Consider the following 25,233-nt stretch of genomic DNA (forward strand, 5'->3'; position numbering starts at 1 on the left):
CGCAGACGCAGTAGCAGTTGGTTCACCCCAAACCCAGTATTTCCCCTTTTCCCATTCTTGCCTCTGCCATCTAGACTATAAAAGCACAAAACTCAATTTCCCAGCCTCCTTTACTACCAGGAGGAGTGGTCATGGGATACCATTTTGGCCAGGAGTAGAATGCCAGTGGTCCTGACCCTTGCCTTTCATCCGTCTTGAATGCACTGGAGCCATAAAAGAAAGGCCAAGAAAACTGCAGAGATGTCAGTCCCAACTCTTGAGCTGTGGAACCAATACCCAAAACTACCTATCTCTGGACTTCTTACTATATGAGAAAAATAGAGCCCTGTTTATGTTGGTTGTGTATTTTGTTACTTGTAGCCAAAGCCATTCTTAATTTATAGCAGTACCTAATGAATGACCCTTGAATCCTAAAATATTTTTTTGAAATAGGTTTTTTATTTGAGAGAGAGAAAGGGAGAAACATGAACAAGAACCTTCAATTGGCTGCCTCCTGCACACCCCCTACTGGGAGTCAAGCCCGCAACCTGGGCATGTGTCCTGAACAGGAATTAAACCAGGGAACTTCTCAGTGCATGGGACATCGCTCAACCAATTGAGCCACACCAGCCAGGGCAAATCCTAAAGTATTTGTAATTATGTTTTTGTAACTACATTATCTAACATGAGAAACTTATTAAAAAACAAGAGACTATAGAAAAAAATAATTATTACATTTCATTGTTCATACTTAGCATTCAAAAAAGGCTATGGTTGGATGTTTTTATATGACATGAATAGTATGCTTATCTCTGAGCCATACCAACCAAGGGCTTGGGTTGCAGTCCCCATGGTGGTTGAATCCTGAAATGTTATTGGGGATCCAGCTTTATCAGAGATTAATCTGAGATTTTCAAACCCGTGACACCTGGGAAACTTTTTCAACAAGACTGCTGGACCCTGTCCTTGCCCTACTCAAGAGTCTCTAAGATGTGTGAGACAGGGATTCTGTGCATTTAGCTCCCTCCCCAAAGGTTCTTATTTAAATGCTGGGCACTAGTCATTTGGGAATCATTGCAAGATATAATGGTTTCAGCCCTCTTTTTATTTTATTTTATTATTATTTTTTTTAAATATATTTTATTGATTTTTCACAGAGAGGAAGGGAGAGAGATAGAGAGAGTTAGAAACATCGATGAGAGAGAAACATCGATCAGCTGCCTCCTGCACATCCCCCACCAGGGATGTGCCCGCAACCCAGGTACATGCCCTTGACCGGAATCGAACCCGGGACCTCTCAGTCCGCAGGCTGACGCTCTATCCACTGAGCCAAACCGGTTTTGGCGCAGCCCTCTTTTTATAGTCAGTGACATGCTTGTTAGTGGTGACCCTGCTCAGCTGCTACCGCCATCACCATTCTGCTCCTGCCCTGCCCAGAGCCATTATGCTTTTCTTGCCCTTAGATTTGTCTTCAAACATGAAGTCTCTTTAGCCCTGGCTGGTTTGGCTCAGTGAATAGAGCATTGGCCTGCGGACTGAAGGGTCCTTCCTGGGTTCAATCCTGGTCAGGGGCACATGCCTTGGTTGCGGGCTGGATCCCGAGTGGGATGTGCAGGAAAGAGGCAGCCAATCAATGATTCTCTCTCATCATGGATGTTTTTCTCTCTCCCTCTCTGAAATCAATTAAAAAATACGTATTAAAAAAACAAAACAAAAACATGAAGTCTCTTTGAGCCAATCTTATAGAGACAGATCTCTAATTGACTTGGAGCTTGCCAAAGGTAGGCATATACTTAAAAAAAAAAAATGATAGCCCTGACCGGTTTGGCTCAGCGGACAGAATGTCAGCCTGCGGACCCAAGGGTCCCAGGTTCGATTCCGGTCAAGGGCATGTACCTTGGTTGCGGGCACATCCCCAATAGGGAGTGTGCAGGAGGCAGCTGATCGATGTTTCTCTCTCATTGATCTTTCTAAGTCTATCCCTCTCCCTCCTCTCTGTAAAAAATCAATAAAATATAAAAAAAAATGATTCACAGGAAGTTACAAAAATAGTCTTGTGCACCAATCATGCAGTTTCCCCAATATGCATATCTTATACAACTACAGTACAGTACTAAAATAGGCAACTGGCATTGGTACATGTACTGTCATTTTATCATGTAGATTCACATGACTGACACCACAATCAAGACACAGAACTTATCCAGTGCCACAGAGAGCTCCCTGGGGCTACCCCTTTGTAGTTACACCTAATGCCCACCACCATCCCTAACTCCTGAAAACTGGCTCAGCCCAGCCAGTGTGACCAAGTGATTGAGCATTGACCAATGAACTACAAGGTCACAGTTCAATTCCTGGTCAAGGCACATGCCCATGCCTGGGTTGCAGGCTCGATCTGGTGAGGGGCATGCAGGAGGCAGCCAATCAGTGATTCTCACATCATTGGTATTTCTCCTTTCTCTAAAATCAATAAAAATATATTAAAACACACACACACAAACCAGTGCAATATAACAAAAAGTTGTATACTAAGATCTGAAATAGAGATAAAGTATGCTGTCACATTCTCAACTGACCCAGAAGCAGCCCAGTGTTAAGGATGTGTGTTTTACAGGCAGACAGCCTGAGTTTGAGTCGTAGCTCTGCCATTCCCTAGCTGCAAACGCTCAGGCAACAACTCCACTGTGTGTCTATTTCCTCATCTCAAAACAGTAGTATCTACCACATAAAGTTGTGAGGATTCAAGGAATCAATTGTATACAGGACCTAGATAGGAACTGTTATACTCTAAGTGCTCAATAAATATATGCTCAATAAATTACCAGTGTATAACCTTCAGGAACTTGTATTTTTTATTTTCAGCTTAAAATAAGTTTGCTTAAGTACAAAGGGTGAGTCAACACAAGGAAAAACAGAAGTAACAGTACTTGGAGCTTGAGGCAGGTGGACCTCCTGGACAGGTGTGTGTCCTCTGGTGGGCCTGGGGCCATCTGAGGGTGAGACCTCACCTGGACACCTTGTCTGCTTACAGGGGTCTGGTAGGGCCCCCACTAGCCTGCCCTACAGTTGCCTGGGCTGGCAGGGCACATGCTCAGAGGCTTCACTGAGGGCGGGGCCTGCCTGGGATGGGCAGGTCCTGGTGGCTGGACCTCAGTCACTGTCATGCCCTCTCCTCTTCTTGGGGGAGGAGTTGGAGTCGTGCTTGCGATGGTGGGCCTTGGCCGGAGCCGAGGACAGTGAGGTTCTGTGCTCCTTTTCTCTCTTCTTCTCTTTCTTGTGCTTCTTCTTCTTCTTCTTCTCTTTCTTGCTCTTCTTGTGACTCTGGGGACCCTGCTCCACCTTCTCCTCTTGCCTGGGCTTCTTCCGAGCTGGGGAGGCCCCGGGCCGACTGCTGTCCACGCCGTGGTGCGTGAACACTGGCAGCCCCAGCTTGGCCGCCTCCTTGTCTTCTCGGGACAAGGCCACTCGGCCTGCAGAGCCGCTGGAGCTCCCCAGGCCCAGGAGCCGGTCCACCCCCTTCTCCTCAGGGTCACCACCTTCACGCTTGCAGATCTCCACAAAGTCCTCCTTGCTCAGGCCAGTGGGCTGCTTCCGCACATTCTTGTAGCCCAGTGCCGCCATGAGCGCCTCCTGCTCCGCCTGCCTCACGGCTGCCAGCTCCTGCTCTCGGCTCATCCCCGCGCCCTCCGCCCGGCCCTTGGCGTACCAGGTGAGGTCGCGGCCCTTCTGCCAGCGGCCCACAGGGGCCATCAGCGAGTTGCCCAGGTAGTTCTCCCTCTGCTTGTCGGTCTTCACATCCTCCCAGCTGAACTGGTCCTGTCCCCCGCGCACGCCACCTCGGCTGGAGCCGAACATGGTGCTGGCGGACCCTTGGCCTCCGGTCCGGAACTTATATTTTTAAAGGCTCCTCAATGACTCTGATTAACAGCCAGATTTGGGAATCACTGAGGAGGAGCTATCTCCTCTTCCTCTAGTCTGAGTTTCAGCCAAGCTGAGAACTCAGGCTGTTTGAATGAAGCCTCCAGATCCTCTCTGGGCCTGTGGATGGGTTCCTGTGGTCACACTGGGGACTTCTCAAAGGGACTCCCACCAGCTAGTGAGGCACTGGATGAATGAAACTGATGCTTTGAAGAGATCCTGGTTAAAACAAAAGCATCAATCATGCATTAACAAACAATAATTCTTACTGGCAATGAACCCATATATTAAGACATTAAGTATTTTATGTGAAAGAATTGGATTATCTGCATGGATGTAAGAAACTGATTTCAGCTCCCTTTATAGATCAGTGTAGCTGCAATGTAAGTGCTGCAAACTTTCTATAGAATGGCACATTCCGAGTCCTTTTGCTGCCTCTCCCTTTCCATTTTCAGGCTGTATAGAAGCTTTACTGATTTGTATAGGCAGTGGTCCTTATTACCCCCACTTAAAGGTACACACAAAGTAATACTTCTCTATCAGAATATAACATGTATTAGAATGATCTGTGTGTTTAAACATGTTTGGAGAAACTGATTGTTACAAAGGACTCAAAGCTTATCCCTATTAACTGCAAATATGACACTTTGATTTAACCAAATTGAAAGACTTTGATTAAAGAGAAAGAATTTTAGACTTTTCTAAGCCTACGAATAGGAGAGCAAAGCCATTTTAATGATTATTCAAAATGTTAGTTATATGACCTTACCCTAATGGCTGATAAGGCAGAGCCAAGTCCATAGACTGTATCTTACACTAAGCCATATTAATAAAGGAGTGTGGTATCTGGACATTTTTCTTATTTTGGGAGATTTGAGATAAACTTTTGAAATTCTATCTAAAGAATTTGTTTGCCCCAACTACAAACAGTGACATTATTTGTTAACTATGGATAGTGTGGTAACCTCAGGATCCCATACTCTGTATGTATTTTAAATAAGGAATGTTTGTTTGGTCCCAGCTATCTAGCAATGGGTGGTCAAATCACTTTACCTTTCACTTTCCTCATTCGTAAAAGGAACAGAGAAGTAAAAAAGGTGTTGGCTTCCTTGTAGCTCCAATCACTTTAGTGATTCTGTGTACATTTATAAAATCAATAACAATACTATTATTTGCTTTGGGGCTTCAATTTCATTAGTTAAATGGAGGTACTATCTCACAGTGGTCTGTGGATCGAGATAATATGTGAAGGCACTTCTCATGATGCTTGACAGAGCAGATATTGAATAAAAAATAGTTTCTTTTCTGGAATATCAACCCACAAAAACCAGTCAAGCTGCCACTGACAGAGAAACATCAAGTCCCTGTTATGTTCAGTATTACTCCTTCTCATTAACACCATGTTCATTTTCAATTGACTGAGTTAATCTATCCTCAAAACTAAAATTGCTCTCTATTACACCTGGTGATACTCTCTCCTGTATGGAAACTCATTTTTTAAACTAGTACTATATTAACTATACTATTCACTACCCTTCCCCAAATGGAAGCACAACTTAAAACTGGCAAATCTGCCGAAACCGGTTTGGCTCAGTGGATAAAGCGTCGGCCTGCGGACTGAAAGGTCCCAGGTTCGATTCCGGTCAAGGGCATGTACCTGGGTTGCGGGCACATCCCCAATAGGAGATGTGCAGGAGGCAGCTGATCGATGTTTCTCTCTCATCGATGTTTCTAACTCTCTCTATCTCTCTCCCTTCCTCTCTGTAAAAAATCAATAAAATATAAAAACAAAACAAAACAAAACAAAAAAACTGGCAAATCTATTCAGTCCATATCTCAAATAAGTTTTATATAACATACAAAATATTTGTTGCAAACTCAATAGTAACATGTACAACATAAATTACAAAGTTTGGTATTTGATAGGGGGCTTTGAAAATGTAAATCGTAAATCATTAGGTTCTTTTACTTTAGTGTTTACCAGAAATGCTTGAGCCTCTCAAACATAAATTCCTGGGTCTCAGCCCAGTTTCTGATTCAGTGGATCTGGACTGGGCAGAAAAATATGCATTTTTAACAGGTTCCAGGTGTTGCTGATGCTACTGGTCTGGAGACCATACGTTAAGCACCACTGGGATGTATTGAAGACACAGATATATGAGAGACTGGCATGCTGGTATGTGGAAGAAAGGTAAAAGTAAAACACTTAAGTGTGACAAGAGAAAAGAAAGAATGAGGAAAGATGATGAGATAAGAAACTTTGGTTTTTATTAAAGCAGCAGGGAGTTATGAAAACACTGATCAATTAGAAGGGACAGAGACGGGAGGCCCGGAGCAGGGTCCTGCTGCTCCTGGCTGGGTGGGAGGCGAGCCCTCCAGGGCTGGAGAGGCAGCATGCCAGTCTGGGGCTTTGGGGAGGGACTGGGACATGGGCTCCACAGGGCAGTGCTCTTTCCCAGTCAATACAAAATCCCGTGAATATTTTAATAACCAGAATGTCCATCTGGGTGTATTCTGGGTGAAAATCAGCTCAACAAGACAGGATTGGGAGGCGCACACTGGCTGCCTGGGCACAAGGGACGTAGTAACTAATGCAGGTTACCAGAAAGCTGCCTGGGGTGTAGTTTAGCTTGAACCTGGGGGTTGTTCCTAAGAAATGAGTGAGAAAGGGCTTTCTTCTGTTTCCTAAAGGACTAAGAGATAGCATGGAAAAAGCTCTAGCAGACCCAGAGCTTGAAGTGGAATAGAAATAAAAATAAGTGCAATCTGAGGTGCCAGCCTAGAGAACCGAGGAGTCCAGGAGTCCCGCTCATCAAGGAGTCCTGTGCTGCTCATACCCCGACTTTACATTTCTAAAACAAACAAAAAACCAAAGTCTCAAAAACTTTACATGTCTTACTTGATGTAGTTCTGTAGAATATTCACTATTAAGAAATGTAGCAATTTAGGAGGTAGAATTATAATAGTTCTCCACAGTGATAGTGTAAGGCAGTCTTAAACTTTCACAGGTGTACACATGTACATATGGATCTCGTTAACATGCAAATTTTGACTCAGGAGGACTGAGGTGAGGCTGAGATTTTGCATTTCTAAGAAATTTGTAGGTGGTATAAATGATGTTCGTGAACCACACTTTGAGAAGCTAGAGTAGAGCAATGGCTTTCAACCTAAGCTGTAGATTAGAAACACCTAGGGAGCTCTTAAAACCTCTAATGACCAGGCAATATTCCAAACTAATTAAATCAGTACCCAGACATCAGTATTTTTCAAAACTCCCCACATGGTTCCAGTTCAGCCAAGACTGACAACAACTGCTCTAAAGTGTAATGCTCCCCTCTGAAACCCTGGAACAGTTATCGAAGTATACAAAGTGAAGTGCCCCCTGATGAGAGATCTCTAATATGATACCAAACCTAATCACGGTGTTAATACTCATAATATGAACACACAGTTTTAGCTCACTACTAATCTTTGATTTATTACTATCCTTCTCTAATTTGGTCAAAACATTTAAATATTACACAAAGTTTAATACATGTTGTTAAAACTGTATTATAGATGACAGCCCTTGCTCTGGAATGCAGAAAATGACTTTGAATGTCTTCCTTGATCTAGCTCAACAGGCGCCACGTAAAATAAAATAAAATAAAATAATGTGTTTCTAGTCTTAAAACAAAGAGAGTGAAATGTCCCCTTAAAAGAACTAACAAAAATCTGAGGACTAGAGTGGAACACCTAGATGACAAATTGTAAAACAATGGCCTCCGCAGTGAGGTGTGTCCATCCTAGGGCATAAATAAAATAACCCACTGGGGTATGAGAAGAAAACAGAACTTTTATTATATTTTTAACCTTTAAAAAAAAGTTGACTAGTGCCTTCATTTGGTCTGAGTGTCAGTCAGGAGCTAAATAAATACTATGTGAGAGGTATCCTGAGAGAAGAGCAGAGCAGACTTTTCACTGAAGGCTGATGATGGGACCTCATTTATTTTACTTGGCTGCACTCTCCTACTTGGATCATAGGTTGGATCAGTCGAAAATCGTTAGTTTCTTATTTATATCTGAGCAAATCTCCAACTAGTGTAGTCTTTTTGTGTATGTCCATAGTCATCAGGCTCCAGAAGGACCCCAATGATTAGAACGTAGGGAGTTATAAAAGCTTTCAAATCGAGGCCAGAAAAGATAAAGCGCCGACAAGAGAAAAATGGTAAGTCCTAAATTAAATGACAGCGGGCCTGAGGGTAGAAGAGACATGGGCAATTAATCCGTTAGCAGCCACAATATACTGCTCACCTTCCTGAATTTAAGTTGAAACTTGGCATCCACTTCGTTGGCATCTTGCTTACACATGAACTTTCAAATACTTCTTCCTTACGGACTATTCACCTATCCTGGAATTTTCTCACTTCACCTTTTCCCGCCCCCCTCTTATCTGTGGCCAATGTAAATTTAAAAACAACTTTTATCTTTCTGCTCCAAACTCATTCTATAAAAGAGCCCCCGTCAACCCCAAGACGGTGGACATATCTTCTCCGTCAAGCTCTGCTGCTAACGGTCCAAACTGCACGTCCCAGGACAAATCCTTTCCCGACAACTTTTGGCCTGGAAGGTTTTGTTTAACAGCGCGATGCAGTCATCTTTTTTTGGTGCTTTCATAACAAAGCTGATCTCACAGAAGTAATTACTGTTCGTGTGTTATTTTATTAGGCTAGATGTGCACAATTAAGATTACGTGACAAATACAAAAAGCCGAAAACAGACGACATTAAATACTTAGCTTTTACAATCCATTTTTTACCCTTGATGTAAGCATGGCTGCACTGAATGTTTCTGCGAGACTGGGCATCAGATGGCGCTCACCGTTACGAAAAGCCCCAGCAGTGACAGGCATTTCGAAATCAAACCCGGACGCCAAACAGCGTCTTGGTCAGGTGACTTTTACGAATCTGTTTACTCACCTTTAAAACGCATCAGAGGGATTTCCTACTCAGATCGTCTTCGACTTTTGGACTGTGTCGGTGGCACGCACTGGCTGCTGCTACCGCTGGAGGGAAAAAGCAAGAAATTCGGAAAGATCAGGTTGGGGAGGTGTGAAAGGCAGACGGTGGGCGGCTCGGGCTGCAAGGCAGGAGACCGCTTGGGGGTTTCGGCGGCGCACGCTACGTGGGCGCCGGAGCAGAAGCCTTAACCACTTGGCATCCCTTTCCCCCGGGATTCCCAACACCGGGTGACTTACGGGAAAGTCGATTTCCACGGTAAAAAGCACGGGTCCTACTAAGTACATATGCAAGACCTTGGGAACGCGGAAGCACCCCACAAACTTAATTCTAGCACAGGCTCTGAGCGCTCAGCAACGAATCAACTTCCGGCCCGGCGGGACTCGGGTCGCGAGGCGGGGCCCTGACGTCACGTGAGGCCGCGGAATTACGGCCTCGCGGGTCGCTCCGGAGGACGCCGTACGCCACGTCATGTAGGTTGTTCCATCCAAGCCGGGGGGGGAGATTTTCTTATTGCAGTAACAGGAAAAGCCCAGTTGCGTCCTGTATGGCACTCTTAGGGCAAAGAAAATAGTTTCCGGTGTCTTTCCAGTGTTTTGGTTATAGTATAGCCTCTTTGAGGGACAGCCTCCCTCGGTTTCTCTCGATGTCTCTGCCCCCCTCTCGGAGGATTCCCCTTGGTATCGCCCGTTCCCCGCCTCCGCCCCGGGCCGCCCCCTGCACGTGACCCCCGCGCGCTCCCGCCGGGGAGCGGAGTCTGGGAGCCGGCGCCGCTGGAGACAGAGGGAGCCGGGGAGCGTCTTGCGCTGCAGCTGTCGCCGCAACCTCAGCGCGGAGTCGCGATGTCGGGACTCTCCCGCCTGCTCTGGGCCGCCGCCTGCCTGGCCGCGCTGTGTGTGCTGACCGCGGCTCAGAACTCCACCCTGGCCCCGAACGTGACTTCAGTGCCCCCCAACCACACAGTCACGACGCCGCCCACCGTCGCGCCGCTCACCACTGTCGTACCAGGTGGGTGACGGTCCCCTCGGCTTCCGACTCTCGCTCGCCCTCCCGCGCGGCCGAGCTGCCTTCCTGCCGGTGGTGCGCGCGGGGCCAGGGCGATCCGCGCTCCTGCAACATGGCGGTCCGTCCGAGTCCAGCCGGGGCCGGGCGCGGGGGGCCAGGGGCCCGGGGTGGCCGGGTGGGGAAGCGCCCCGGTGGGAAGGGGCGGTCGGGCCCTAACACAGTTCCTGACCCGCGTCCCAGTCCGCGGTGTTTGATGAAAGTGGCTCCAGCCTCGCGTGGGCGCAGGAGCGGGGACGGGGCTTTCCCCCTCGGCGGCGGCGGGGTTGGTTCTGGGCCGAGGAGACCGAGCTCCTTGCCCGAGGTGGGTGAGTCTTTCGTCGGCCAGGTCGTCTCCCCGCCAGCAGGCTTCTCCGGAAGTTGGCCAAAGCGGGAAAGGGAAACTGAAGACATTAACTTTCGCTGGTGTCTCAGAGTTTAGCCAGAGATTTAATTAAGATAATCTGGCGGATAGGCACGGGATTTATCTGAGGTTTGAGTATTAAATGAATTAAAACTGTACACCCCTTGCCGGGTGAGAACGTCGCAAAGTTACCCATGCGTGCACCCAGAACTTCGCATAAGTCCCCGAAGCTAAACTAGAAGGTAGATGGTGAAACCAAGAAGTAGAGAGAGAGAAACTCTGCCGGGACCGTACGTTTAGCCGGTTGTGAAGTTGGGGTTGGAACCAGGTCTGTCGGTTTCCTAGAATCCAGCCGAGAGCACACCTTTTGTTAAGCTCTGCGCCCGCCGGTGGAGGCGCACACGGAATCCCAAAGGGACTGTGAGAGGAGGCACGCTAGGTGTATAAAACTGCCGTCTAGTGCGCTTGGTTATTCTAGTTAAACATTGGGCATTTTGACTGAAGAACTGCTGGTTTTTAAATATGTCTTTTAAAATTTGATTTTTAGAGAGCTAGGAAGCGAGAGGAGAGAGAGAGAGAGAGAGAGAGAGAGAGAGAGAGAGAGAGAGAGAGAGAGAGAGAACATCCCTGAGAAACATCATCAATCGGCTGCCTGCCTCCTGTGTGCCCCCTGTTGGGGAGCAAGCCTGCAACCCGGTCATGACCGGGGACAGAACCGAGACCTACTGGTCCTTGGGTCGTCGCTCAAACACTGAGCCATACCAGCCGGGCTGGTTTTTATCTTTTCAGGTTGATCATATTGTTTTTACAATGTCTTCCCTAGTTTTTGTATTTTATAAAAGCTTAGTAAAACATATAATGAACTTAATATTGTTTGTTAGAGTCAGAGAGATGTAACGTTTTAAAATGTTCAGACCTGGTGGTGTGGCTCAGTTGGTTGAGCGTCCTCCTTATGCACGGAAAGGAAAGGTGCCCGGGTTGGGGGCTCCATCCCCAGTAGAGGGCACACGGAAGGCAACAGATGGATGTTTCTCTTACCCTTCCTCTCTGTCTTAAATCAATAAAAACGTTAAAAAAAATTTTCAATGAAAGTAAATTGCGGTACAAGTTCTAACCGCACAATTTTTAAGGGGATAGAGCAAAATACGTTTTTGTCTCCTGATTATTTGGCAGTTTTCTCTCAGAATTGTAGTTTTGTTGTGCTTTTTGATTTTTAAAGACAAGCTTGGAAATATGAAGTTAATTGCCTTTGTGTGATTTAAATGAGTGCAAAGGCGGTAATTTGTGTTTCCTGTAAGTAGTAGTTGGATAGGCTGCAGTCTGAAAGCAAGTTTAGTTCATTATAAATATCATTTGCTCTGCTACCCAAACATTCATCATCCAGCACAAAAGATTTTAAACAAGTAACATTTTTCACCTGTAAACAAACCTGAAAAACTGATCCCCCCCCGCCCCGCCCACACACACACACACACACACACACACACACACATCATATATGTGTCCTAGTCTCTGGTCGTACTGATGGTGAAATGTTGACATGCGACACTTCTGTGCTGTACAGGGTTGCTTTCTGAGGTACAGAGAAAGCAAAGGAGAATGTTTTTTGGAGGCATCTAGCTTCTAGGAAATGGATGGAGCCCAGTTCTATAGTCCATTTGTTTGTCCAGACATTGAATTGTAATTAGTCTTCTTTGAAGTCTGGTTTCTGGGCCATTTGGCTTAAATTATTGAAAAAGACCTTGCTAACTAGTTGTATTACATGTACATGAATGCAGCTCCCTCCAAATGTGTTGCTCTTATCCTCCAGTTATGGAGGACCGTGGAAAGAGTGGATCATTTATGAATTACAAATCTCTGAGGTTTTTCAGAATGGGCATCATCAAATCTTGGGTTCAACCTGTAATACATCTTTATTACTGTTAAAAATTTTAGTGTCTCTTCTGATGTTTTGGGGCAGTAATTTCCCTGTCTGTATTGTTGACCTTATAATAGTCTTTTTTCCAATATTTGTATTTTTTAAGGATGCTTCAAAATGCATCAAGAAATCCTGGGTGTCTGAAAGAGTTGCCATGTAAAGGAAGGTTGTTTAGATAGGTATCATGAAGTAGTACTGAGTGTTTTTCCCCCTTTCTCTTGAGTTAACTCCGGCTTCCTAAGTCATTTGAAATTATTGGAATTTCTTAGTAAACCAGTTTATAAAGTTTTTTTTTTTTTTTTTTGCGTGTGGTTAAAAAAAAAAAAGCCACATGAGATCTACCCTCTGAACAAATTTTTAAGGGCATTGTGCAGTATTGATTATGAGCACAGTGGTGTACAGAAGATCTCTAGAACTTTTCATTTTGCATGAAACTTTATACTCATTTCCCCTCCTTCCAGCTCCTGGCAACCACCATTCTACTTTCTGCTTCTGAATTTGACTACTTTAGATACTTCGTATAAGTGGAATCATGCAGTATCAGTCCCTCTGTAACTTGCTAATTTTACTTACCATAATGTCTTCAGGACCATCCATGTTGTAGAGTATAACAGGATTTCCCCTTTTTAATGATAGAATAACATCCCAGTTTGTTACCCTTTTATCTGTTGATAGGCTGTAAAGTTTTACCATTTCTCCGAGTTAGTAAGTGTGGTACTGTATATAATGCCTACTGTTTAAAAAAAGATAAGTAATACAAATTCAAAATCAGTTGCCAATTAATTGATTTCATGCATTCCTCCCCACCCCAGAAATCTGTGGAAAACACAACAGCTGTGTCTCCTGTGTTAATGCTAGCAATGATATTGCTAATATTTCCTGCTTTTGGATGGAATGTAAAGAAGGTAAGAAACGTTTGGATTGTTTCATTTTTTGAGCACGCAGAACTTTTGTTGCAACATTTTAAAATATACAACAGAATATTCTTGAACATTCAAAAGTTACATAGAATGTTTACTATAGTATATACTATTTTTTTAATAAATCAAATACTTTTCCTTTACAGTGCCAATTGCTTAACACTCCCCTCTAAAATCTCTTCTTGTCTCCCACCACCCACTTCCCCCCTTAATTCCTTAGACTTGGTAATTAAGGCTCAAAAGTTTTAAAGGAAGAGAGATTATAGAGTCTATAATATAGACCATTGTGTAGGATATACTGAAATTAGCTGTGAAAGAAAGTTGTGAAATGTTCTCCTGGAAACTTCCCCAGAAAAATGTTTGAGACATTTATCCTCAGTGTGTTCTGCTGGATGAACTATAGAGAGACCTTACAAACTTAAGATAGAGGAGAAGAATGAGATGAGGAGGGAAGAGTTGGTTCTTTCCTGTGCTTTTGTTAAGTTAGCTTTAATTTGAGAGATAAAGAATTAGATGGAGATACTTTGAAATGCCTGTAAGGTTTTTGTTAGAACCATGGGATTATAGTTAGAACCATGGGATTATAGCATAAATTACTGTTTTCTTAATGTAAGGTGCTTGCGGTGTTTTTTTTTTTATCAGTATAACAATTTCTTATATATATAAAGAAAAAGTCAAAGCTACCTGTTAAGCTTCTTTATTCTTTACTGAAAAATTTAACATTACATCACTAACAAAGTTTAAGAGACTCTTTTAAAATTAGGGTATTGGGTCAATTGGAGGTTAAGTTTACTCTTGTAGCAGGGTCACTTTTTTTTTTTTTTTTTAGATGATAAAATGGAATTTAAAAGTTTATCCCTACCCTGCATGTATGGCTGAGTTGGCAAGTTTTGGAGATTGAATGCCCTTCTGTACGATATGTTGGGGAAAGCACTGCTTACTCTTGCTATAAGTCTCCCATCCAGGAATTGGTTTTAGAAAGTGTAGAAGACTAACGCAGAGGTCTGGAACAGAGGACTTCCTGCTGCCTGTAGGGCACCTCCCTGTTTACTGAGCCTTTATTAGATCCTGACCACTTCTCCCTACTGACTCACCCTCGTGTGGATTCTAGCAGCCTGCCTTGTGCACTAGTCATACCACAATCCTAAGATCTAAGTTTATCTGTTCAGTGTGTTCATATGGGTTTTAAGAGGATAATATTTGGGTCGATCCTGTATAATATTGCTAAAACAATGGGGAAAAGAGTAACAGTATTTTGTCGGTCTGTGGATAAACTTGAGTTCGATTTTGGGAAGCTATTCTAGAGCTGAGTAACAAAGTTAGAGATAATAAAAGTGAGTGATTGGTGCTGTTTAACTTGTTTGTTGTTGTTTTTCTTCCATAGCAGGTAGAAGCTACTGCTCACAAAATTCAACAGTTACTGGTTGCCAGGTGGTGAATAGTACAGATTTCTGTTCTGGTAAGTATTCACATTGGCTGCTAGGGCGAGGAAGATCATTGCGTCAGAAAGCCTATGTCAGTATTTGGTTTGAAGCATTATCGTAGTTCTAATCTCGTTAGAAATTTCAGTATGAATGGCATTTATATTGATTGCTCAAAGGACAGTGTTTTGAAGCTTGGTTTAGTGATTTGGTTATACTGTGGAATGCTGTATGTACAGATGCCTCCTCCATTATTATTATTATTTTTATTTTCACGCTTCCAGAAATTCATTGCAGTTTAGATCCTCTCTTTATTTGGGTTTTACAGGCCTGGGCAGTCTTGTTCTGTCTGGCACTTGCTTATGGTACTGGTGAATGTCATAATGTCCAGCATAGTTTATGCTGTGGTTAAATGAATCTTCTCTGTATTCATTCATTTTTTGTGCTTTAATTTGAGGAACTTGATTACTCTTTAACCTTTACTCAGGAGTTAGTTAAAATTCCTAGCTGGAACAGTGGATTTTTCTAGCAGGACTATAAATTAATAGGAAAGTCAAATTTCTAATTTGGTGCATAGGTAATAATTAAATTAAGTAAAAGGTTTTTCTGAAGAGTGTCAATAACCTTGAAAGACTACCTTTATTTAATTTTGGTAGGAGCTTTCCCATCTCCCCCATCCCAACTTGAACTTTCTTTCTTTTTTTTTTTTTTTTTTTGAACTTTCTAACTAAGAATTTTATTAGTATGAGAACAGTTATACCCTATATAGAGTGTAGTAACATGGTTTCTGTGGTAAATGAACAAACATTAATAGTTATTTAAATGTGTTAGGAAAAACTAATAACTATATCAGACATGATTTTGTGATTAATATTGCTTAGAAACAAGATTAAGTAAAACATTTTAAGAGACATTACTTATTTGATGATTTATCAATTTACAGTGGTTTGAGAAATAGCTTTACTCTGCTCTCGTGTAAAGGAAGTTGGCTCACGTGCAGCTAGAAGTCTAGCTCACTAGCAGCTCTTACAACCATTAGTGACCCAGGCTCCTTCTAGGCTTTTATTGCCATTCCTCAAAAATGGCTTTGACCTTACTCTACAAGGCCAGTTCTCATGTTTCGGCCACATAATTGGTTATTCTGCTAGCAGGAAGAGGAAGGGAAAGAGAAGCCCATATCTGCTTTACATATGCTTCTTAGAAGTTACACATGGCTTCCTAGCTGCAGGAGAGATTGAGAAATGTCTGCTGTGGGGAGGGAAGTGTCACTAAAAATTGCTGCTCCTATTTCTAAAGAAGGGGAGTGTGGTCCTTCACTGTCAGTCTTCCTTCACAGGTGGTACTAAAATATAAAAATTGTAAAGTGGTACTCAAATGACTGCAGGTTAGGAAATAGTGTTATAGATCGTGATATTTTAGAAAGTTTTGACTTAATATGTTTGTTTTTTAAATAGTGCCCACCGCCTCTCCGTTGCCAACCAATTCTACAGGTAATACAAGATAATTGACTGTTTTTCTCCTTTTTCCTTCTTTTAGGATTTTTAAGCTCTCTTGATAACATTTTAGTAAAAACCTAAAAGTTGTTGGTATGACTTAAAAAATTAGACATATTTAGTAGACAATGACACATAGCTTTGGTGTTTCACATTTATTGAATCTGAGTGGATTTCCCATAGTTTTGTACATCGAGTCTGCAAACTGCTTTTTGTGGAAATCCTCAGAAATACAAAAGCCTAAAGGAAATTAAAATTCACTACAATTCCCATCATCCAGAGGCAAACCAAAATGTTTTAAAAGTGGTTAAGTTCTTAAAAAAAAAAAAAAAAATGGTTAAGTTCTTCCAGTCTTTTCTATGTGTATATCTAAATACATAAACTTATGAAACTGGATAACATGTACCTACAGGTTTGAATTATGTTCCTTTGTTGTATACACTTTACACATCATGCTCTTGGTTAAATAGGTTGGAATACCTTAAAGGGAAATATTTGCTGTCATCTCTGACAGAAGTGATTCAAATAGCATTCCTAAGTGGTTATTTTAAGACTATCAAAACTGATTGCTTTTCATTTTCATCAACTTGAAAGTTTTTCACCATACTCTATAGCATTAGCTAATGCCTTCCTTTTAAAAATCTTCAGCAATTTGATAGGAAGAGTAAATAATTTAAAAGCATCTACTCCAGTACAAGTACTAGACTAGATGATAGGGATACAGAGACAGAAGTAAGATAGCATTTGGTCTGTTATAGGAACTGTGAAGAGGTAAGTAAGCACAGTGTGTTCAGGGATTTGTAAGGGAAGGTGTGTGTATTGAGTATCATGGCATTTATGGTAACAGCCTCCTGAGTATGCTGACTGACCAAGTGTTGATATTACCCTGGTAAGATATGAGGAGAATTCCTCAAGTGGAGCAGGGAGGTCAGCATGTGAAGGAGATGTGAAAGAATATATTGAGGTCAGGGAATTGCATTTGGAGTGTCCAGTACAAGGTGAGGAAGAGTGAAACTAGATAGTCAACAAGTCAAGAGCCAGATTGGGAAGTGCCTTTGTATGCCTTGCTGATAGATTTGAAGCAAAATAGGTCATGTGATGAGACTTGCATTTTAATAAAATGATTTTTCTTACAATATGGAGAGCAAATGAGAAGAAGATAGGTGTGAACACAGAGATTAGATAACCTGTGGCAGTAATTCTAGAGAACCAGGAGAGGAAGAGTTGCAGATGTATGGAACTCAGGAAGTAGAAGGCCTAGGACTTGATGAGCAAGGTGATGGGAGAGCTCTTAGCTAAAATTAGTACAGATCAGTGAATCAGTGTAGGCAGTAAAGTCACTGAAGTAGTTTTTAGGGAGGAGAATAGGGTTTGAGGACCACATTCTTGGGAATAATAAGTCCAGGTCATGGGGAGAAGGCTGGAGAGGAGACTGAGTGGAGATGGGAAGAGAAGAAAGCCCAGAGAAGTGTGTCCAAGAAACTAACTGCATGTGTGATTTAGGTGTAGTTTTTCAGAGGAAAAAATGGTCCAATACTGTAGCAAGGACAAGAGCTCATTTTAAAAGACTTAGGCAGTGATGAGCTAGTTTTCACCAGGTTTTGCTAGCCAGTTGTGCACAGCTGTTTCCAACTGCACATCCCATGAGACCATGTTGGTAGCTTTGGATTACGGCTACATTGGAAATACGCCATTGAAATCTGCAGATGCGGTGAAACTTTGTTTTGGAGAGCACACAGTGGTGTCCTTTTAAACCATTAGCGCCCATTAGAAGTCATTGACTAGGAAGGAATTAAAGGTTGATGAAAATAGATGTTGAGAAAACTCATTTCCAGAAGGTGGGATGTGAGCAGAAGGAGAGAGGAGGAAATTATTTCCCCAAAATCATTGTGAGTCTACTTTTAATTTCTTCCCCATGAGTCTTGATGTATGCTTGCAGAAAATGTATCCAGTGGCAATTAATGGTTGAAAAACAAACTTTTATTCCATTTTTTCAGTGGCTACTGCTGAAGAGAGCAAGTTAGAAAATAAGGGACTATTAATGCAAAGAAAATCTGATTTATGTAGAAAAGTGTTCAGTGGGGTTAATTTTAAGTCTTCTGCCAGTACAAAAAGTATAATTATATTTATAAATAACATCTTATAATAAAGTGACTAAATTATGCTAGAAATATAATGGAAAATGTTCATAATATATTCAGTGAAAGACAAACTATATTAAGTATAATTTATTTATTTGTTACATACATGCCTAGAGACATGGCTGGCAGGAAAAAAACATGCTTCTCAGAGTGATGGGATTACTTAAATTTCTTTACTGTATTTTCTATCACCAATAACAGCTTTTAAAATCTATGAATTATTTTTTTTAATGAAAGGAACATACACTAGGACAGTGGAGGTATATTCACTAAGTAGTGCCTAATTTTGAAAACTTTGTTAATGTAATGCTTTGGTCAAAAGCAAAAATGTGTCAATGTTCAGACAAAATTAGTAATAGAGTTTTAAGATTAAAAAAAATTTGATAATACGTTTAATTTGTAAAGTACATTTTTTGCAGTTACACAGAATGTATAAGCAACAAAAACTTTGAAGGGATTATACGTCTTCAAATAATCATACCCTCTAATCTGCTGGGAATTCTGTATAGGAATCAGTCCTATTGGAGATGAGATCAAATATTTCGCTGTAAGAAATGAAAGGTGACCTAACTGTCCAACCAAGAGCAGGGTGGGTAAAAAGTGGACAGTGGTGAGAGAAAAAGAATATGCATGTGTATAAAAATAGCCATCAGCGTTAACATATTAATATCCATCAATAGTATCAACACTAACAGAAGTCTTTTAATATTGTGCTTTAGTTCCTAAAATGTTACATTCAATCTAATTCTTCCCATGAATGTACATTTCCTTAGAGGCATCATCAGATAATTATTTGAGCTCATATAGTTTGTAGACTAGAGCTTTCCTTGGGCTCTTCTAATCTAAATTGGGGGAGCCATGGCCTCAGGGCACCTGCTCTTATAAATAAAGTTTTATTGAAGTACAACCATGCCCATTCATTTGCATGTTGTCTTTGGCTGCTTTTGCACTACACAGTGCACAAGGCCTAAAATATTACTTTCTGCCCCTTTAAGAAAAGTTTGCCACCCCCCTGAAATGAAGAAGATAAGCAAATCTTGATACCCATGTAAGAAATGCTGAGTTGTACTTGTTTTTTACCTTGACTTTTGAAGTTAATAGTTTTTGTCTTAGAAGAAATATTATTTATAAAGAACTGATAGTTCCTTCACCTAAACACTGATTTTTGCCCTTCTGTATGTCTTTTTGCAAACTTGATCCAGTTGTATACATACATTTTACATATAGATGTTAACATGGATACAATTTTATGACATCTCTTAATGTTTTAAAATACATTTAAAAGCTAGTATTCTGGATGTGTAGATGTTAGTGAACCATTAACTGAAATTTGGCCTTTATTTTCTAAATAATTGAAAGCATGTTGAAGTTGGTGGCATAATTTTAAAAAGGTAGATGCTAGATAACTAGGAAGTTTAGAAATTTAAGTTTCTAATACATTTTGTTTACATTCCAGCTAAAACCACAACTATGCCTTCTTCTACAACTGCTACACCAGGTAATTGAGGTTTTTTTAAACTAACAGTGAAGCAGGATGTATGTATACTGTTGCCTTTTACTGTTTCTGCCATCATTATCCAGTTTTACTCATGAATGGTATGCATGAAACTCATTTCTTATAGAGGACAACATAGTAGGCTGTTAAATCAATAATGATAGATTTGCTAAGAGTCCTTCTCTAGTTTTTTAATGTGTAATCACAGTTGGCATGACATGCTAGAATTAAATAATGTTTTTCCAAAACACTTTTAGTACAACTTGTAGGTTAGTCTTTTGGCTTCATTCTTACACTACCTTTATTTTAGTTTCAATGAAGCTATTCTGTCTTCACAAGAAGAATACAGAATAGTTGTAATTAATTTTTAAGCTGGTTAACTTACTATATACAGCCACCAGAACCAGTATTTATTTGATATTTAAGAAAAAAGTAGAATTTATTTTAAATATGAAATTGCTTTTTATTAAAGTGAGTGGTTCTCCATTTGAAACATTTTACTCCTTGAAAAGGAATTCAAATTTTTGTGACTTTATTTCCTCATGACTTGGTAATAACTTTCTCATATTATAAAATATGCAGAGTAAGATAAGATACATTTGCTTATGGAATTATAAATTGCATATACTTAAGATTATTTTTGTAATTTGAAAAATTGTAACCAAATTTTTAAATTTACCTTATATGTTTAGTAAAATTATAAAGTTATTTGCGGCTCAGCCGGCATGGCTCAGTGACTGAGCTTTGACCTATGAACCAGGTCACGGTTTGATTTCTGATCAGGGCACATGCCTGGGTTGCAAGCTTGATCCCCAGTGTGGGGCATGCAGGAGGCAGCTGATTAGTGATTCTCTCTCACTCTCATCATTGATGTTTCTATCTCTCTCTTCTCTCCCTTCCTCTCTGAAGTCAATAAAAATATATATATATTTAAAAGTTATGTGAATTTTAAACACAGATATTAATATTTACTCTAACAATTAGGTATAGTTTGAAGAAATAGCAAATTTTTTGAAAAAAAAATATTTTTATTGATTTCAGAGAGGAAGGGAGAGAGAGAGAGAGATAGAAACATCAATGAAGAGAGAGAATAATTGATCGGCTGTCTCTTATATGCCCTCTACTGGGAATCAAGCCAGCAACCTGGGCATGTGTGCCTAGACCAGGAATCAAACCCGTGATGAGCTGGTTCATAGGTTGACACTCAAACACAACTACACAGGCCGGGCAAGCAATTGCAAATTTTAAAAGTGCTTCACATGTTCCAGGATATAATTTATATATCAGGAGAGTCTTTTTCTGTCATTTTCATATTTGAAGTTGTATAGAGCCATAACCACTTGATATAACCAGATGGAACAAAGGGGGAATTATAAATTTCTTCCTCAATTAGATATAAGTTCTAGTTGTAAAGACTTAAGAGAAAATATTTCATAGAATTTAACACATTGCAAAATAGAAATTCAGGTAGGTCTTGGAATTATGATAGAGGCTCATGAGACTTATTATTTCTTCTATCTTATTTAACAGGTTCAACTAATACTACTTTAAGTCCAACTTCACAACCTACGCGAAAGTCTACCTTTGATGCAGCCAGTTTCATTGGAGGAATTGTCCTTGTCTTAGGTGTGCAGGCTGTAATTTTCTTTCTCTATAAATTCTGCAAATCAAAAGAACGAAACTACCACACTCTGTAAACAGACCCATTAGATTAACAAGGACTGGCGTGTAACTCATTGAAACCAAAATATTATATTTCAAGATGTCCCACATGGAAGACGCTATTCCAGGATCTTTAAATTTTCAAAGGATGCATATAGGATATTTTGGAGCATCGTGCTTGAAGAAAAATCAATTAAATCATTTTGCTCAACAGGAATATTTAAAATATTCTGCATGAATCCTTGTGGCTGTCTTCTTTTATTTTAAATGGCTGCTGCTGTGGGATTATGTTCTCTTTTCTTGACATGCCAAATGTAACTCTGTAAGTGATGGGAAACATTGTCCTGCGCAGACAACCTCATGACTCTTGGCAGTGAAATTTAGTCATTTTAAAGCCTGAAAGCTGCATTATTTTATCCTAACTCAGGATGTAGTTTAGTGACCAGAATTGAGAAGAATGTGCCAAATGAGCATCAATCAGGTGGCGTTTTGGCTATCATTTAAAAAAATGGAATAAATTTAAAGTTTAATATCCATATAGAAAACTGTATCCTTAGAATAAAATTTTGTGCTTGATAACAATTATTTTTTCTACATTAGAAATAAGATGCCACACAGGGATTTACATTCCAGATTTAAATGAATGGAAAGGATACAAACCATTAAAGTATAGCAGGTTATCGTTAATACTTATAAAGCACCTTATATTATTGAGAAAATGAAGAACAGTGCCTTAAAAGACAGACTGAAAGGTAGACTGTAACTTAAAATGCTTGTGATTTGTTCCCATTGAGGAAGGTAGAAGGTTGATCTGAGGATGTAACTGTTGATATAAGCAGTAGTAAACTGCTTTTAGATACCATACTGTTAGTATTTGAAAACTTAACCTACTTTAGTTTACACCTGAGGAAATTAAGCTAAAGAATGTTACACAAAGTTGAAAGTCTTATAGTGAGCCTCCCAACGTATTTCTTTGTGGCTGTTAAAAATATAATAGAGCCTAAAATGGATATAATTATATTTTTCTTTGTACTTCAAAAAAGTATTCGAACACTGTTGTATCTCAAAAGGATTGTCATCAAGCCAACGTAACTTCTTTCATGAGGCAAGAAGGAAATAATCAGTTATTTTAGAATCATTTATGAACTCTTTAAATGAGACAATCATTTTAGGTTGTTTTTTTTTTTTTTTTTCCATTTTAAGTTTTGAGACAGCAAGTGTGACCAGTGTAATTTCAGAAAATCTGAAGGATTTTTGGTTGATCAGATTACTGTACATTTTTAATAATTGCCCTGGATAAACAGGTTGAGCTTTCTTTTTTTCCTTTCTCCTTCTCTCCCATACTTCTCAGTTTCAATTCCTATAGTATAGTGAGCATGCATATTTTTATTTCTTTCATTTCTTAGAAAGCACTAGGTTTGTGTTTCGTTTTTTTGGTTTTAGAGGGATACGTCTCCCTCCTGCCTTTGACACATTGGATTAGTTCAGAGGCTTAAATTAGGTTAAAATATCCTTTTGCTTTTTTAGGTCATTAAAGTTTTGTTTTAGTTTCTTTAGCCTATAGTGGCTGAGTTTAACCTTGGTTTTCAATATTTTATGGTAGGAAATGACAAGTTGCTTAGGTCCATTTCATAAGCCAAAATTCCTTACATTTAAATAATTACGTTAAACGTTCTTAAATGAAGATTTACTTATTTCTTAGTTACTTACTGGTACAGCTAAAGTTCGTTTTACTTGCACATTTGTACGTACACCTAATGTTTTCAAGTGCCTTAATTGTTTAAAATCTCTGGCTTCAAAGGTTTTTGGGAAAAGGTAGGTTACCTCACATTTTTGTTTTCATTAGTAATATTCTAGGCACCTCACAAAAATTGTATTTATGGTGCCATGGCTGTTAGTTTCTAGTGAGTACTATAAGATGCAAAATTTATTTGAAAGTATGTAGAATTTCCATTCTTCCCAAAGTGGCAAAAGTTGGCTACAGATACTTACCTAGATATGAATACCTTGGCACACATTAATGTCAACACATACAGCAATTTTTGTGAAAATGTAGCTGATGAAGCCTCTCCGGTAATTTTGAATACTGCTCTAACAACAAAATCATATCACTTGAAACTAGATTTTGCAAGAAGAGCTCTTACAACAGAACTCACAGCCTTTTCCCCTCCTTTCTTTAGCAGTTTAGTATCTGGAGTCATTAATAATTTTTGGGTTTTTTAATCCAGAAGGTATATAGAAACCTTTTCAGATTTTTCATCTGATTATTTCATGCAGATGTAGTTCTATCAAAATACCTTATTTTATCTTAAAATATTTGTTGTATAGGCAGACACTGCTGTATTTAGAAATTTCTATTTTAGTTCATGAAAAACTACAAAACAAATCTGTATCATGTACCAAACTGATTGAAAATAAATCTACATGTTTATTGAATTAATTTGTTCTTTTTAATGAACTGAAGTGTGTGTTTGCTTTTTGATTATGACAGTTAATGCTAGTGAATTTACATTATCACTTTGTTTGAAGATGGGTGTCTACTCAATTTCTATTGCTCCCCAAGACCAGCAGGTAGTAACTAAACTCTGTTCATTAGTGGAGAACAGAGCCTTAGAAATGATAGTTGGAGGGATGACTTTGTATGCCTGTGGAGTGATGTGCAAATTTATCTTCCACAAATCAGTAGACATCATCCACTTAGCTCTACCAAGTAACAAATTTATGAAACTGCCATTTGTTGTTATAAAACTAAAAGCTTGTAACTGCCTTTTAGTTTAAATTGCATGTAGAGTAAAATTGGGCTTCTGTTTAGAGTACTTTGTATAAATATCTAGTATCAAGCCACATGGCTAGTACGTGAAGTTTGGTACTTTTGGTCCATGTTTTGGCCAAGATTATATTCTATATTACATCCCAGAATTTGGACTTAGAAGAGATAATACTCCCTTATATACCTAAAAACCAGAAGGTTGGATTTAATAATTTTGCTATAGAAAGTATGAACTTTTGGTTTCATATTAATCTTATATATGCTTAAGTTTGGTGAATATAAAACTCTGCCAAGCTTGAAGATACCCTGAAATGTTGCTAGAGACAAATTATTATTTTGATAAGAATGGCGTTCCAAATAGTTTTTTTTTTAATATTTCTTTATTGATTTCAGAGAGGAAGGGAGGAGAGAGAGATAGAAACATCAATGATGAGAGAGAATCATTGATCAGCTGCCTCCACGCCCCCTACTTGGGATCAAGCCTGCAACCCAGGCATGTGCCCTTGGCCGGAATCGAACCTGGGACCCTTCAGTCGGCAGGCTCATACTCTATCCACTGAGCCAAGCCAGCTAGGGCTCAAAATAGTTTTTTTAGATGATGATAAGTCCTGTGTACTTGGCAATCATGTAATTACTATTTCCTGTGCTCTCCATTAATTTGCTTCTTGTATTTACCTTCTTCCTAAAGATTGTCCTTTAACCTTTAATATTTTTAGTTATGATGGTACAGATATTGTTGATTAACTCAGTTTTTGTGTGTCTGCCTTAGTTTTTTGAAAGGTATTTTTATTGTATATAAAATTCTAGGTTGACATTTTTGCTTCCAGCATTTGAATGATGTCCTCTGTCTTCTCACATTGTGTATTCAGGATTGACCATTCCAGCCAGTAGAGTAATGCCTTTTACTGCCTATTGGTTTAGTGACATAAGAATCCCAAGACAGCCAACTAGCAGCCTCAACTGAGATCTTATATCAGTAGACTCATGGTTGTACTCCTGGTTAAAGAATCCCTTAGGAACTAAGACCTCCAAACCAGTACCTCTTGAGGTTGCTGGGATGAGAAATGCAATCATGCTTTGAACTGACAAATGCAGACCTATCCATCAATCAAGC

The 25,233-nt window shown here is 40.0% G+C and overlaps 2 protein-coding genes across 9 annotated transcripts; one reads left to right on the forward strand and one right to left on the reverse strand.

The window, feature by feature from the left end:
• Nucleotides 1–2,808: 2,808 nt before the first annotated feature.
• On the reverse strand, nucleotides 2,809–9,300 carry C6H1orf35 (chromosome 6 C1orf35 homolog). Of its 2 annotated transcripts, XM_059700758.1 has the most exons (3): nucleotides 9,134–9,300; nucleotides 8,856–8,941; nucleotides 2,809–4,116 (listed from the first exon to the last, which is right to left on the reverse strand). In XM_059700758.1, exon 3 carries the CDS (start codon nucleotides 3,832–3,834, stop codon nucleotides 3,130–3,132), a length of 705 nt encoding a protein of 234 aa, XP_059556741.1. In that variant the 5' UTR covers nucleotides 3,835–4,116; nucleotides 8,856–8,941; nucleotides 9,134–9,300; the 3' UTR covers nucleotides 2,809–3,129. The 2 variants fall into 2 exon arrangements, with proteins under 2 accessions (XP_059556741.1, XP_059556742.1); XM_059700759.1 differs by lacking the exon at nucleotides 9,134–9,300 and having other exon boundaries at nucleotides 8,856–8,952.
• A 293-nt stretch (nucleotides 9,301–9,593) lies between these two features.
• On the forward strand, nucleotides 9,594–23,807 carry CD164 (CD164 molecule). 7 transcript variants are annotated; one of them, XM_059700760.1, is made up of 6 exons: nucleotides 9,594–9,902; nucleotides 13,030–13,122; nucleotides 14,522–14,596; nucleotides 16,013–16,048; nucleotides 19,649–19,690; nucleotides 21,218–23,807. In XM_059700760.1, the coding sequence occupies exons 1-6, from the start codon at nucleotides 9,737–9,739 to the stop codon at nucleotides 21,382–21,384; spliced, it is 579 nt and encodes a 192-aa protein (XP_059556743.1). In that variant the 5' UTR covers nucleotides 9,594–9,736; the 3' UTR covers nucleotides 21,385–23,807. The 7 variants fall into 7 exon arrangements, with proteins under 7 accessions (XP_059556743.1, XP_059556744.1, XP_059556748.1 ...); XM_059700761.1 differs by having other exon boundaries at nucleotides 14,525–14,596; XM_059700765.1 differs by lacking the exon at nucleotides 19,649–19,690.
• The last annotated feature ends 1,426 nt before the right edge of the window (nucleotides 23,808–25,233 follow it).

Source organism: Myotis daubentonii, chromosome 6 (assembly GCF_963259705.1).
Source record: "Myotis daubentonii chromosome 6, mMyoDau2.1, whole genome shotgun sequence".
Lineage (NCBI taxonomy): Eukaryota > Metazoa > Chordata > Mammalia > Chiroptera > Vespertilionidae > Myotis > Myotis daubentonii.